This window comes from Podarcis bocagei (genome assembly GCF_964188305.1).
Source record: "Podarcis bocagei genome assembly, chromosome: 7".
Lineage (NCBI taxonomy): Eukaryota > Metazoa > Chordata > Lepidosauria > Squamata > Lacertidae > Podarcis > Podarcis bocagei.
The window spans coordinates 6,953,112-6,966,111 of record NC_138132.1 but is presented as its reverse complement, the minus strand read 5'-3'; the positions used below and the strand labels follow the sequence as shown (position 1 = coordinate 6,966,111).

At 51.1% G+C, this 13,000-nt stretch overlaps 1 protein-coding gene across 2 annotated transcripts in view; it reads left to right on the top strand.

Annotated features, from left to right (window-relative positions):
• MAP4K1 (mitogen-activated protein kinase kinase kinase kinase 1) overlaps positions 1–13,000 on the top strand; it is a 76,860-nt gene that overhangs the window by 45,382 nt on the left and 18,478 nt on the right. For both annotated transcript variants that reach the window (XM_081200260.1, XM_081200259.1), the window contains 4 exons: positions 237–279; positions 6,083–6,251; positions 9,682–9,758; positions 11,970–12,054. In XM_081200260.1, coding sequence (XP_081056386.1) covers positions 237–279; positions 6,083–6,251; positions 9,682–9,758; positions 11,970–12,054 — 374 coding nt within the window. The remainder of the gene's footprint in view (positions 1–236; positions 280–6,082; positions 6,252–9,681; positions 9,759–11,969; positions 12,055–13,000) is intronic.

The window sequence follows — 13,000 nt, the reverse complement described above, 5'->3', positions numbered from 1 at the left end:
CTGAAGAAATGTGCATGCACATGAAAGCTCATACCAATAACTAACTTAGTTGGTCTCTAAGGTGCTACTGGAAGGATTTTTTAAAATTTAATTTCATTTATTTTGTTTTGACTACGGCAGACCAACACGGCTACTTACCTGTAAAAAGGACTCTGTTTTTGTTTTGTTTTTTGGGAAAAGTACTTTTAAACTCCCCCTCCACTCATTATAAATTATTATTTCCTTTTGCCTTTCAGTGACATCTCAGCTGTCCATCTCCCACCTCCACTGCCCCCCAAGGTAAGTCACAGGAGTAAGCAAAAGGGGCGACCCTTTTCCCTTTTTGCACGTGTTAAGCCAAATCCAGCACGGAGCTCTATTCTGAGAAGGAAGTGGGCAGTGATAGATCAAGACAATGTGCCCCCCCAAAGAATTTGCTTCTACCCAGTGCCACTCCTTGGAAGAAAACATATGCAAACACAGGGCCGTCTTAAGCATAGCCGGCGCTATGGTGCAAAGATCTCTCCGGTGACCCATGCCCCCTTTCCCAGAGTTGTCGACCTTTTCCCAAGCCTCTGCGGGGATCACTCTCCTCCCACGGAGGCTTGGGAAGCAAGCTGCACATCCGCCAGCCATATAGTAAGTTTCCGAGCACAATTCAAAGTGTTGGTGCTGACATTTAAAGCCCTAATTGGCCTTGGTCCAGTATACCTGAAGGAGCGTCTCCACCCCCATCATCCAGCCCGGACACTGAGGTCCAGCGCTGAGGGCCTTCTGGCGGTTTCCTCGCTGCAAGAAGTGAAGTTACAGGGAACCAGGCAGAGGGCCTTCTCGGTAGTGGCACCTTCCTTGTGGAACGCCCTCCAAGCGGATGTCAAGACAATAAACAACTATTTTACTTCTAAAAGACAACTGAAGGCAGCCCTGTTTAGGAAAGTTTTTAATGTCTGATGCTGTATTGTTTTTAATATTCGGTTGGAAGCTGCCCAGAGTGGCTGGGGAAACCCAGCCAGATGGGTGGGGTATAAATAATAATAATTATTATAGTTGGTGGGGTGCAGCTTCCATTCTAAGCTTCTGCGGGGATCGCTCTCCTCCTGCGGAGGCTTGGGAGGCAAGCTGCACGCCCGCCACAGCTGGCGAGGCACAGCTGGCAGGCATGCAGGGAAAGGGGAGGCCGCCGGCAAAGCCGCGCAGCTCCCCCACTCGCTGGGGCACCGAGAGACCGGCGCCCTGGACGTACCACTAAGCCCTAATGGGAAAGACGGCTCTGCGCAAACATCACCCTAGCTTTCCAAGCCTGCTGAGGTCCAGAGGATATAAGAGGAGGATGCTGGATTAGGCCAATGGCCCACCTGGTCCAGCAGCTTGCTCTCACTGTTATCAACCAGGTGCCAGTGGAGAAACCCGCAACAGGACCTGAATGCAAGAGGAGCCTCACTTCCTGTGGTTTCCAGCAACTGGGAGAGCAAAGTCCTTTGCAAATTGTCACAGTCCAGTTCACGGGCGATCAAAGTCCCGGCTGGGGACGTCGGGACCGGGGGCAAGATGGCGGGGTGGGAGCAGGAACGAGAGTTCAGAAGCCAGGAGTCAGGAAGCCAAGAGTCTGAGGGTCAGGAAGCAAGGAGTCACAAAGTCAGAGGTCCGAGGGTCAAGAAGCAAGGAGTCCCAAAGTCAGGAGTCCGAGGGTCAGGAAGCAAGGAGTCACAAAGTCAGAGGTCCGAGGGTCAAGAAGCAAGGAGTCCCAAAGTCAGGAGTCCGAGGGTCAGGAAGCAAGGAGTCACGAAGTCAGGGGTCCGAGGGTCAAGAAGCAAGGAGTCCCAAAGTCAGGAGTCCGAGGGTCAGGAAGCAAGGAGTCACGAAGTCAGGGGTCCGAGGGTCAAGAAGCAAGGAGTCCCAAAGTCAGGAGTCCGAGGGTCAGGAAGCAAGGAGTCACGAAGTCAGGGGTCCGAGGGTCAAGAAGCAAGGAGTCCCAAAGTCAGGAGTCCGAGGGTCAGGAAGCAAGGAGTCACGAAGTCAGAGGTCCGAGGGTCAAGAAGCAAGGAGTCCCAAAGTCAGGAGTCCGAGGGTCAGGAAGCAAGGAGTCACGAAGTCAGAGGTCCGAGGGTCAAGAAGCAAGGAGTCCCAAAGTCAGGAGTCCGAGGGTCAGGAAGCAAGGAGTCACGAAGTCAGAGGTCCGAGGGTCAAGAAGCAAGGAGTCCCAAAGTCAGGAGTCCGAGGGTCAGGAAGCAAGGAGTCACGAAGTCAGAGGTCCGAGGGTCAAGAAGCAAGGAGTCCCAAAGTCAGGAGTCCGAGGGTCAGGAAGCAAGGAGTCACGAAGTCAGAGGTCCGAGGGTCAAGAAGCAAGGAGTCCCAAAGTCAGGAGTCCGAGGGTCAGGAAGCAAGGAGTCACGAAGTCAGAGGTCCGAGGGTCAAGAAGCAAGGAGTCCCAAAGTCAGGAGTCCGAGGGTCAGGAAGCAAGGAGTCACGAAGTCAGAGGTCCGAGGGTCAAGAAGCAAGGAGTCCCAAAGTCAGGAGTCCGAGGGTCAGGAAGCAAGGAGTCACGAAGTCAGAGGTCCGAGGGTCAAGAAGCAAGGAGTCCCAAAGTCAGGAGTCCGAGGGTCAGGAAGCAAGGAGTCACGAAGTCAGAGGTCCGAGGGTCAAGAAGCAAGGAGTCCCAAAGTCAGGAGTCCGAGGGTCAGGAAGCAAGGAGTCACGAAGTCAGAGGTCCGAGGGTCAAGAAGCAAGGAGTCCCAAAGTCAGGAGTCCGAGGGTCAGGAAGCAAGGAGTCACGAAGTCAGAGGTCCGAGGGTCAAGAAGCAAGGAGTCCCAAAGTCAGGAGTCCGAGGGTCAGGAAGCAAGGAGTCACGAAGTCAGAGGTCCGAGGGTCAAGAAGCAAGGAGTCCCAAAGTCAGGAGTCCGAGGGTCAGGAAGCAAGGAGTCACGAAGTCAGGGGTCCGAGGGTCAAGAAGCAAGGAGTCCCAAAGTCAGGAGTCCGAGGGTCAGGAAGCAAGGAGTCACGAAGTCAGAGGTCCGAGGGTCAAGAAGCAAGGAGTCCCAAAGTCAGGAGTCCGAGGGTCAGGAAGCAAGGAGTCACGAAGTCAGGGGTCCGAGGGTCAAGAAGCAAGGAGTCCCAAAGTCAGGAGTCCGAGGGTCAGGAAGCAAGGAGTCACGAAGTCAGAGGTCCGAGGGTCAAGAAGCAAGGAGTCCCAAAGTCAGGAGTCCGAGGGTCAGGAAGCAAGGAGTCACGAAGTCAGAGGTCCGAGGGTCAAGAAGCAAGGAGTCCCAAAGTCAGGAGTCCGAGGGTCAGGAAGCAAGGAGTCACGAAGTCAGAGGTCCGAGGGTCAAGAAGCAAGGAGTCCCAAAGTCAGGAGTCCGAGGGTCAGGAAGCAAGGAGTCACGAAGTCAGAGGTCCGAGGGTCAAGAAGCAAGGAGTCCCAAAGTCAGGAGTCCGAGGGTCAGGAAGCAAGGAGTCACGAAGTCAGGGGTCCGAGGGTCAAGAAGCAAGGAGTCCCAAAGTCAGGAGTCCGAGGGTCAGGAAGCAAGGAGTCACGAAGTCAGAGGTCCGAGGGTCAAGAAGCAAGGAGTCCCAAAGTCAGGAGTCCGAGGGTCAGGAAGCAAGGAGTCACGAAGTCAGGGGTCCGAGGGTCAAGAAGCAAGGAGTCCCAAAGTCAGGAGTCCGAGGGTCAGGAAGCAAGGAGTCACGAAGTCAGAGGTCCGAGGGTCAAGAAGCAAGGAGTCCCAAAGTCAGGAGTCTGAGGGTCAGGAAGCAAGGAGTCACGAAGTCAGAGGTCCGAGGGTCAAGAAGCAAGGAGTCCCAAAGTCAGGAGTCCGAGGGTCAGGAAGCAAGGAGTCACGAAGTCAGAGGTCCGAGGGTCAAGAAGCAAGGAGTCCCAAAGTCAGGAGTCCAAGGGTCAGGAAGCAAGGAGTCACGAAGTCAGAGGTCCGAGGGTCAAGAAGCAAGGAGTCCCAAAGTCAGGAGTCCGAGGGTCAGGAAGCAAGGAGTCACGAAGTCAGAGGTCCGAGGGTCAAGAAGCAAGGAGTCCCAAAGTCAGGAGTCCGAGGGTCAGGAAGCAAGGAGTCACGAAGTCAGAGGTCCGAGGGTCAAGAAGCAAGGAGTCCCAAAGTCAGGAGTCCGAGGGTCAGGAAGCAAGGAGTCACGAAGTCAGGGGTCCGAGGGTCAAGAAGCAAGGAGTCCCAAAGTCAGGAGTCCGAGGGTCAGGAAGCAAGGAGTCACGAAGTCAGGGGTCCGAGGGTCAAGAAGCAAGGAGTCCCAAAGTCAGGAGTCCGAGGGTCAGGAAGCAAGGAGTCACGAAGTCAGGGGTCCGAGGGTCAAGAAGCAAGGAGTCCCAAAGTCAGGAGTCCGAGGGTCAGGAAGCAAGGAGTCACGAAGTCAGAGGTCCGAGGGTCAAGAAGCAAGGAGTCCCAAAGTCAGGAGTCCGAGGGTCAGGAAGCAAGGAGTCACGAAGTCAGAGGTCCGAGGGTCAAGAAGCAAGGAGTCCCAAAGTCAGGAGTCCGAGGGTCAGGAAGCAAGGAGTCACGAAGTCAGAGGTCCGAGGGTCAAGAAGCAAGGAGTCCCAAAGTCAGGAGTCCGAGGGTCAGGAAGCAAGGAGTCACGAAGTCAGAGGTCCGAGGGTCAAGAAGCAAGGAGTCCCAAAGTCAGGAGTCCGAGGGTCAGGAAGCAAGGAGTCACGAAGTCAGAGGTCCGAGGGTCAAGAAGCAAGGAGTCCCAAAGTCAGGAGTCCGAGGGTCAGGAAGCAAGGAGTCACGAAGTCAGAGGTCCGAGGGTCAAGAAGCAAGGAGTCCCAAAGTCAGGAGTCCGAGGGTCAGGAAGCAAGGAGTCACGAAGTCAGAGGTCCGAGGGTCAAGAAGCAAGGAGTCCCAAAGTCAGGAGTCCGAGGGTCAGGAAGCAAGGAGTCACGAAGTCAGAGGTCCGAGGGTCAAGAAGCAAGGAGTCCCAAAGTCAGGAGTCCGAGGGTCAGGAAGCAAGGAGTCACGAAGTCAGAGGTCCGAGGGTCAAGAAGCAAGGAGTCCCAAAGTCAGGAGTCCGAGGGTCAGGAAGCAAGGAGTCACGAAGTCAGAGGTCCGAGGGTCAAGAAGCAAGGAGTCCCAAAGTCAGGAGTCCGAGGGTCAGGAAGCAAGGAGTCACGAAGTCAGAGGTCCGAGGGTCAAGAAGCAAGGAGTCCCAAAGTCAGGAGTCCGAGGGTCAGGAAGCAAGGAGTCACGAAGTCAGAGGTCCGAGGGTCAAGAAGCAAGGAGTCCCGAAGTCAGGAGTCCGAGGGTCAGGAAGCAAGGAGTCACGAAGTCAGAGGTCCGAGGGTCAAGAAGCAAGGAGTCCCAAAGTCAGGAGTCCGAGGGTCAGGAAGCAAGGAGTCACGAAGTCAGAGGTCCGAGGGTCAAGAAGCAAGGAGTCCCAAAGTCAGGAGTCCGAGGGTCAGGAAGCAAGGAGTCACGAAGTCAGGGGTCCGAGGGTCAAGAAGCAAGGAGTCCCAAAGTCAGGAGTCCGAGGGTCAGGAAGCAAGGAGTCACGAAGTCAGAGGTCCGAGGGTCAAGAAGCAAGGAGTCCCAAAGTCAGGAGTCCGAGGGTCAGGAAGCAAGGAGTCACGAAGTCAGGGGTCCGAGGGTCAAGAAGCAAGGAGTCCCAAAGTCAGGAGTCCGAGGGTCAGGAAGCAAGGAGTCACGAAGTCAGAGGTCCGAGGGTCAAGAAGCAAGGAGTCAAGGAACCAAACGCAGCAAGGCAGGGAACGTGTTGCTGTGGCAAAGAGCCAAAGTGAAATGCTGACCTTATATCCCTTCCCGGCTCTTGCCACCAGGTGCTGTGAGTTACCAATCGGCCTCACCTGTGTGGCCGTGCCTTGCCTCTTCAGAACAAACTTAGGAAGGCCCCAATCCTGCAGAGTCCTATTGGGCACAGGGCCTGGCTCCTGCACGCACACCTGACACAAACGAAGGGTAGGCCCTGAGGCTATTGGCATACAGAGAGATCCCTCCGTTCAAAAGCTCCTCTTCTCCCTCTCGGGGCGAGCAGTGACTTGGCTGGCTGAAAGAGGCATGGTTTATGTGGGGAAAGAAGGAAGAAGCATGGAGATTAGCTGAACTCTGCCCTCTCTCTTCCCCTTGGCAGCCCAGGCTCCGGGTCTCGCCAGACGAGACGGCGGTGGAACGATCCATGCCAAGGGGCTCCCTCAAGCCCTTACTCCGAGGACGGTGCTCCAGTGGCCCTGTGACGGGACGGGCTCCTCACCAGGCTATTCCAGTCGGGGCCCAGGCCTCCCACCTCAGCACCAGATCAGGTACGAGCTCCCCAAGGAAATGCAGGAAAGAAACAGGAGCCCAAACATTTGGGCATAGAATTCATTATCGTTGTTGTTGTTGTTATTATTTGTAGACTGCCCTTCATCCGTAGCTCTCAGGGCAGTTCACAAGTAAAGATACAAGATAACCCCCCCCCCCACAAAATTTATAATTCCTGAAGGACCAGATGCGCAGCCTGGGAGTCATTTTGGACTCACAGCTGTCCATGGAGGCACAGGTCAATTCTGTGTCCAGGGCAGCTGTCTACCAGCTCCATCTGGTACGCAGGCTAAGACCCTACCTGCCCACAGACTGTCTTGCCAGAGTGGTGCATGCTCTGGTTATCTCCTGCTTGGATTACTGCAATGCGCTCTATGTGGAGCTACCTTTGAAAGTGACCCAGAAACTACAACTAATCCAGAATGCGGCAGTTAGACTAGTGACTGGGAGCGGCTGCCAAGACCATATAACACCGGTCTTGAAAGACCTACATTGGCTCCCAGTACTTTTCCGAGCACAATTCAAAGTGTTGGTGCTGACCTTTAAAGCCCTAAATGGCCTCAGTCCTGTATACCTGAAGGAGCGTCTCCACCCCCATCGTTCTGCCCGGACACTGAGGTCCAGCGCTGAGGGCCTTCTGGCAGCTCCCTCCCTGCGAGAAGCCAAGTTACAGGGAACCAGGCAGAGGGCCTTCTCGGTAGTGGCACCTGCCCTGTGGAACGCCCTCCCACCAGATGTCAAAGAGAAAAACAACTACCAGACTTTTAGAAGACATCTGAAGGCAGCCCTGTTTAGGGAAGCTTTTAATGTTTGATGCATTCCTGTATTTTAATATTTTGTTGGAAGCCGCCCAGAGTGGCTGGGGAAGCCCAGCCAGATGGGGGGGGGGTATAAATAATAAATTGTAGTATTATTATTATTATAAAAATAAGAATGAAAACAAACCAATCATCTCCACTCCCACAAACACAATTTAAAAGGGCGTTGGATGTTAATCAGCCAAAGTCCTGGCTGAAGAGGAATGTTTCCGCCTGGCACTCAAAGGTGTGTAATGAAGGCTATGGGATGCGGGTGGCGCTGTGGTCGAAACCACTGAGCCTCTTGGGCTTGCCAATCAGAAGGTTGGTGGTTCGAATCTGCACAATGGGCTGAGCTCCCGTTGCTCTGTCACAGCTCCTGCCTACCTAGCAGTTCGAAAGCATGCCAGTGCAAGTAGATAAATAGGTACCACTGTGGCGGGAAGGTAAACGACATTTCCATGCGCTCTGGCGGTGTCCCATTGCGCCAGAAGCTGTTTAGTCATGCTGGCCACATGACCTGGAAAGCTGTCTGTGGACAAACGCCGGCTCCCTCGGCCTGAAAGTGAGATGAGCGCCGCAACCCTGTAGTTGCCTTTGACTGGACTTAACCGTCCAGGTGTCCTTTTTACCTATAAGGAAGGCACCAGACGAGCCTTCCTGGGGAGAGTATTCCTCAAATGGGAATCACAATGCTTATATGAGCACAAAAGGGGAACACATTTTTTTAAAAAAATTACCTTGGAGCTGAGAACCAGAACTGGACAGCAATGGACTTCAAAGACAACAGGCTCACACAATACACCATGAGGGAAAGTGTGTGTGTTTTCATTCAGGAGACCCCAAAAACGGATTGGATCAGGAGGGGAATAAATTTCTGTTCAGATTTTAAGAGTTTTGTTTTGTTTTTTGATACAATGGTAAAAAGCGGCTTTACGTTGAGACATAAAAGCTTTTAGACCGGTGCTACTGACCCGATGCAAATTCTAAGATGGTGCAGGACCCAAAGGAAGTGTGGACAGGCCCCACGAACCTAAAACGTGAGGCAAAATAATATCCTAAAAGCCTTTGTTACAGAGCTTGTTACAGAGCTACTTGTTCCGTTTTGGAGATCTGACCAGCAACTATGATTTAAATACATCAAGCATCAAAACAGATGTATTCCCTGATAGATCAAGATAAAGCACAATCAAACGAGGCAATGAATCCTCAATTGAGCCGTCTTCCACAGACGCAAAACCACAAATGACCTGGGATCATTTCACTACCTGCTTTGCAGTACAGAAACAGACCATTAGCTGAAATCTGAGAATAATAAAGGCTTCCTTTGGGGCAGGGAAGGGGTTTATCCTTTTTCATCAAGTCATCCGCTGGTTCGTGTTCACATATTTGATAGTTGTCATTCTAGGGGGTGAGTTTGATTCTATTGAAGGAAATCAAAGTGTACTGGTAGAACACATATTCGAGACTAGAGTTATACAAAGACGATGGATGTGCAGTAACCTGAGTCCTCAAAAGAGCTACATAAATTGTATTATTTCCCCATGAAGCCTTTGGTATACGTGTCCACAAAGCAGTCCCAAACCATAATTTAGCTTAAGTATGTCACTAAAGGGACGCAGGTGGCCCTGTGGGTAAAATCACAGAGCCCTAGGGCTTGCCGATCAGAAGGTCGGCAGTTCGAATCCCCTCGACGGGGTGAGCTCCCGTTGCTCGGTCCCTGCTCCTGCCCACCTAGCAGTTCAAAAGCATCTCAAGTGCAAGTAGATAAATAGGTACCACTCCAGCGGGAATGTAAAAGGCGTTTTCATGCGCTGCTCTGGTTCATCAGAAGCGGCTTAGTCATGCTGGCCACATGACCTGGAAGCTGTCTGCATGCTGGCCACATGACCTGGAAATGCTGGCTCCCTCAGCCTATAGAGCGAGATGAGCGCCGCAACTCCAGAGTCGTCCACGACTGGTCTTACTTCTGAGTAGACATAGTTCAGATTGCAAGGCAGCACGATGACCAAATACAATGATACGATATCAATATACACTCTTTATATAATATGAAATATATGAAATCACATAAACAGAAAACTTACGAATCTCTGAAAGTCACAAAATATGCACTCTTAACGGATTCTCTTGAAAATATAAAACCAAATAAACATAAGTCTCTGAAAGTCTTTGTAGACTATGCAAGTCTCTGAAAAAAGCAATGTATCCGATTCCTATCTGGGGAAAATGGGCTGTAAAGCTTTGTTTATGGCATCCAACGCTGCCAAAGTTGTTAACAGTGATTCTGGATATACCCACTGTTTCGTGGAATTCTTCTTCAACATAGCAGAAGGATACAGAAATGTTTCATAAACCCATGTATATGGTTAATGGAATTGTATAACAACAATTGCTATGGAGCAGTGGTCATATAGTTATGTAGTCAACACAGGGGTTAAATTGTTTGGTTCATAGTTCAGATTGCAGCAGACATTCTGCACCTCCCATCGTGTGACAAGCAGGGAAGACTCCCTCTTCCCAGACAAGTGTTACCTGAAGCAGCCACCTGGGGTTTTGCAATGGTACACTTGGCTGCTGCTGCTTTCGGAACCAGTGGGTCAGGGCTGATCCTCACCTTTCTCTCTTGCAGTTCCTGAACTGCGGCTGACTTCCCAGACCCACGGACCTCCTGTCCTTCCCCGCAAGGCAGAGAAGAAGCAGAAACCTGTGAGTGCCTTGATCATCCACACCTGTATTCCCCAAGTACCTGTCGCATATATTTCAATGACCCCAAAGTTTGAGAGTCAGTAGCACAGACGTAAAGATGTGGCGATCTGCCACGGAACAACCCCATTGAAGATTATAACTATTTCTTCTTCTTTTTAAAATCATTTTTATTGATTTTCCAATAAAACCAGCCAATCAACATACAGTGGTACCTTGGGTTAAGAACTTAATTCGTTCTGGAGGTCCGTTCTTAACCTGAAACTGTTCTTAACCTGAAGCACCACTTTAGCTAATGGGGCCTCCCGCTGCTGCCGTACAATTTCTGTTCTCATCCTGAAGCAAAGTTCTTAACCTGAGGTAATATTTCTGGGTTAGCGGAGTCTGTAACCTGAAGCGTATGTAACCCGAGGTACCACTGTACCCACATCATAATCCAATTAAAAGCAATAAACTGAAACAAAAAACAAAAACACAACCAAATTACAGTCCAAATGGTGAACTATTAATTTTTCCGTGCTCCCCATAGTCTGGACCTCTGAAGAATATATCCCAATATCTTTGTTCCTGCCTCTTCTCGTTGTTTTCATATTTTCCACATTCTGATCTTAATGCTTTAAAGTTCTCCATCCCTGGCTATGCGATTCTCAATCATGTCTAAGAAGATAACTTCTTCTTTGGCGATCACTCGTAGCCGAGTAAGATTGTCTTCCATAAACACGGTTTTAACAATGGGTTCGTAAGTGACTGTGGAGGCCACTGGCTCCGAAGACCGTCCCCCCACGGCAGTTCAAGCTTCAGGGGCCCCCAAATGTAGGTCCGCCACTGGCTGGAAGGGCACCAGGTTAGCAGAGATTGCTGTATAGAGTGAGACAAAAGAGGTTGGGGGCGCTTATGTCCCTGGTAGGAGTGGGGGACAGTGCATAGGATGGTTAGGGCTGGACTAGGCTTGAGTTCTCATACTGGGTGGCCTCCCGTTATGGATTGAGGTTGAATCCTGACGAGACAGAAGTACTGTTCTTGGGGGACAGGGGGCGGGCTGGTGTGGGGGACTCCCTGGTCCTGAAGGACCAGGTGCGCAGCCTGGGAGTCATTTTGGACTCACAGCTGTCCATGGAGGCACAGGTCAATTTTGGTCCAGGGCAGCTGTCTACCAGCTCCACCTGGTACACAGGATGAGACCCTCCATGCCTACAAACTGTCTCGCCAGAGTGGTGCATGCTCTAGTTATCTCTCACTTGGACTACGGCAACGTGCTCTATGTGGGGCTACCTTTGAAGGTGACCCGGAAACTGCAATTAACCCAGACTGCGGCAGCTAGACTGGTGACTGGGAGCGGCCGCCGAGACCACATAATACCGGTCTTGAAAGACCTACACTAGCTCCCAGTACGTTTCTGAGCACAATTCAAAGTGTTGGTGCTGACCTTTAAAGCCCTAAATGGCCTCGGTCCAGTATACCTGAAGGAGCGTCTCCACCCCCATCGTTCTGCCCGGACACTCAGGTCCAGCGCTGAGGGCCTTCTGGCAGTTCCCTCCCTGCGAGAAGCCAAGTTACAGGGAAACAGGCAGAAGGCCTTCTCGGTAGTGGCGCCCACCCTGTAGAAGACATCTGAAGGCAGCCCTGTTTAGGGAAGCTTTTAATGTTTGATGTATTACTGTATTTTAATATTTGGTTGGAAGCCACCCAGAGTTGCTGGGGAAGCACAGCCAGATGGGTGGGGTATAAATAATAAATTATTATTATTATTATTATTATTATTATTACTATTTTTTAAATGTACATTTTCATTTTTTATACATATCATTTCCAACATCCATTTAACATAACTTCTTATCTTAGACAATATTTTAGACTTCCGTCAACCACCTCTGATGATTTTCCGTTCTTTATCATTTATTCTGCATTTCTGAATTTCTCTATTACCGTACTTTTAATTATTATTAACTAATAATTCTCCTCATAGTCTTCCTTGCAATAGTTCATATAATCCTCCTTACAGAACTTCTTGCAGTCCTACTAGCATAATCTGTTCATTACAGTTGCTTTTCAAATACTTCATATATTTGCTCCAGTCTTCTAAGAATCTCTGGTCCCGCAGGTTTCGAATTCTTCCCGTTCATTTATCTAATTCTGCATAGTCCATTAATTTCATCCGCCATTCTTCTTTCGGCGGTACCGTTATGGATAACTGTTGCCTCCTTCTCTCCCCAGGAGAGGGTGCTCTTCAAGAAGGTTTTTAACGAGTGCCCCTTATACGTCACCTCAGCTACTGTGTGGACCCACCCAAATAGCAACGGTAGGGCATGGAGGGGCGAGGTCTGTGTTGGGCCCATTTACTAGGCGGGGGGGGGGGGACGGGACAGGAAGGCTGAACCAAACTCAAGCAATCACGCCCATCTCGTAGAGTGACTTTACACCGGTCTGCTCACCAGTGCTCCACACTGGCTCCAAGGTTCTAGTCCTCACAGTTGTGCACTATACCATCACCCCACCTGCCCTCTCACACTTCCTTTTGTGCTTGTGCCAATCCACTCACTGCCAAACTCCCCCTTTAGGTAGGGTTGCCATAAGTCCTCTTTTTCCAGGACACATCCTCTTTTTCAGGATTAAAATTGCTGTCCGGGCGGATTTTTTAAAAAATTTGGCAAAATGTCCAGCAGAGTCATGTGGTCTGGGCTTGGTGGGAGTTTTAGTCTGAAAATCTAGAGGACACAAGGTTGGGGGAAGGCTGTTCTAGTGCCTTAGACTCAGAACTGAGGCACCTGGCTAAGCTAGTCAGCTGAGAGACTAGCAGAGAATCACAAGAAAGTAGCGTCTTAAACTAGCTAGTAAAGGTAAAGGGACCCTTGACCGTTAGGTCCCGTCGTGGCTGACTCTGGGGTTGCAGCGCTCATCTCGCTTTATTGGCCGAGGGAGCCGGCGTACAGCTTCCGGGTCATGTGGCCAGCATGACTAAGCCACTTCTGGCAAACCAGAGCAGCGCACGGAAACGCCATTTACCTTCCCACCGGAGAGGTACCTATTTATCTACTTGCACTTTGACGTGCTTTCGAACTGCTAGGTTGGCAGGAGCAGGGACCGAGCAACGGGAGCTCACCCCGTCGAGGGGATTCGAACCACCGACCTTCTGATCGGCAAATCCTAGGCTCTGTGGTTTAACCCACAGCGCCACCCGCGTCCCTCTAGCTACATACTGTATAAATCCCTTCTCTTGTGGCTGAACTCAGAGGATGATGCTGGCT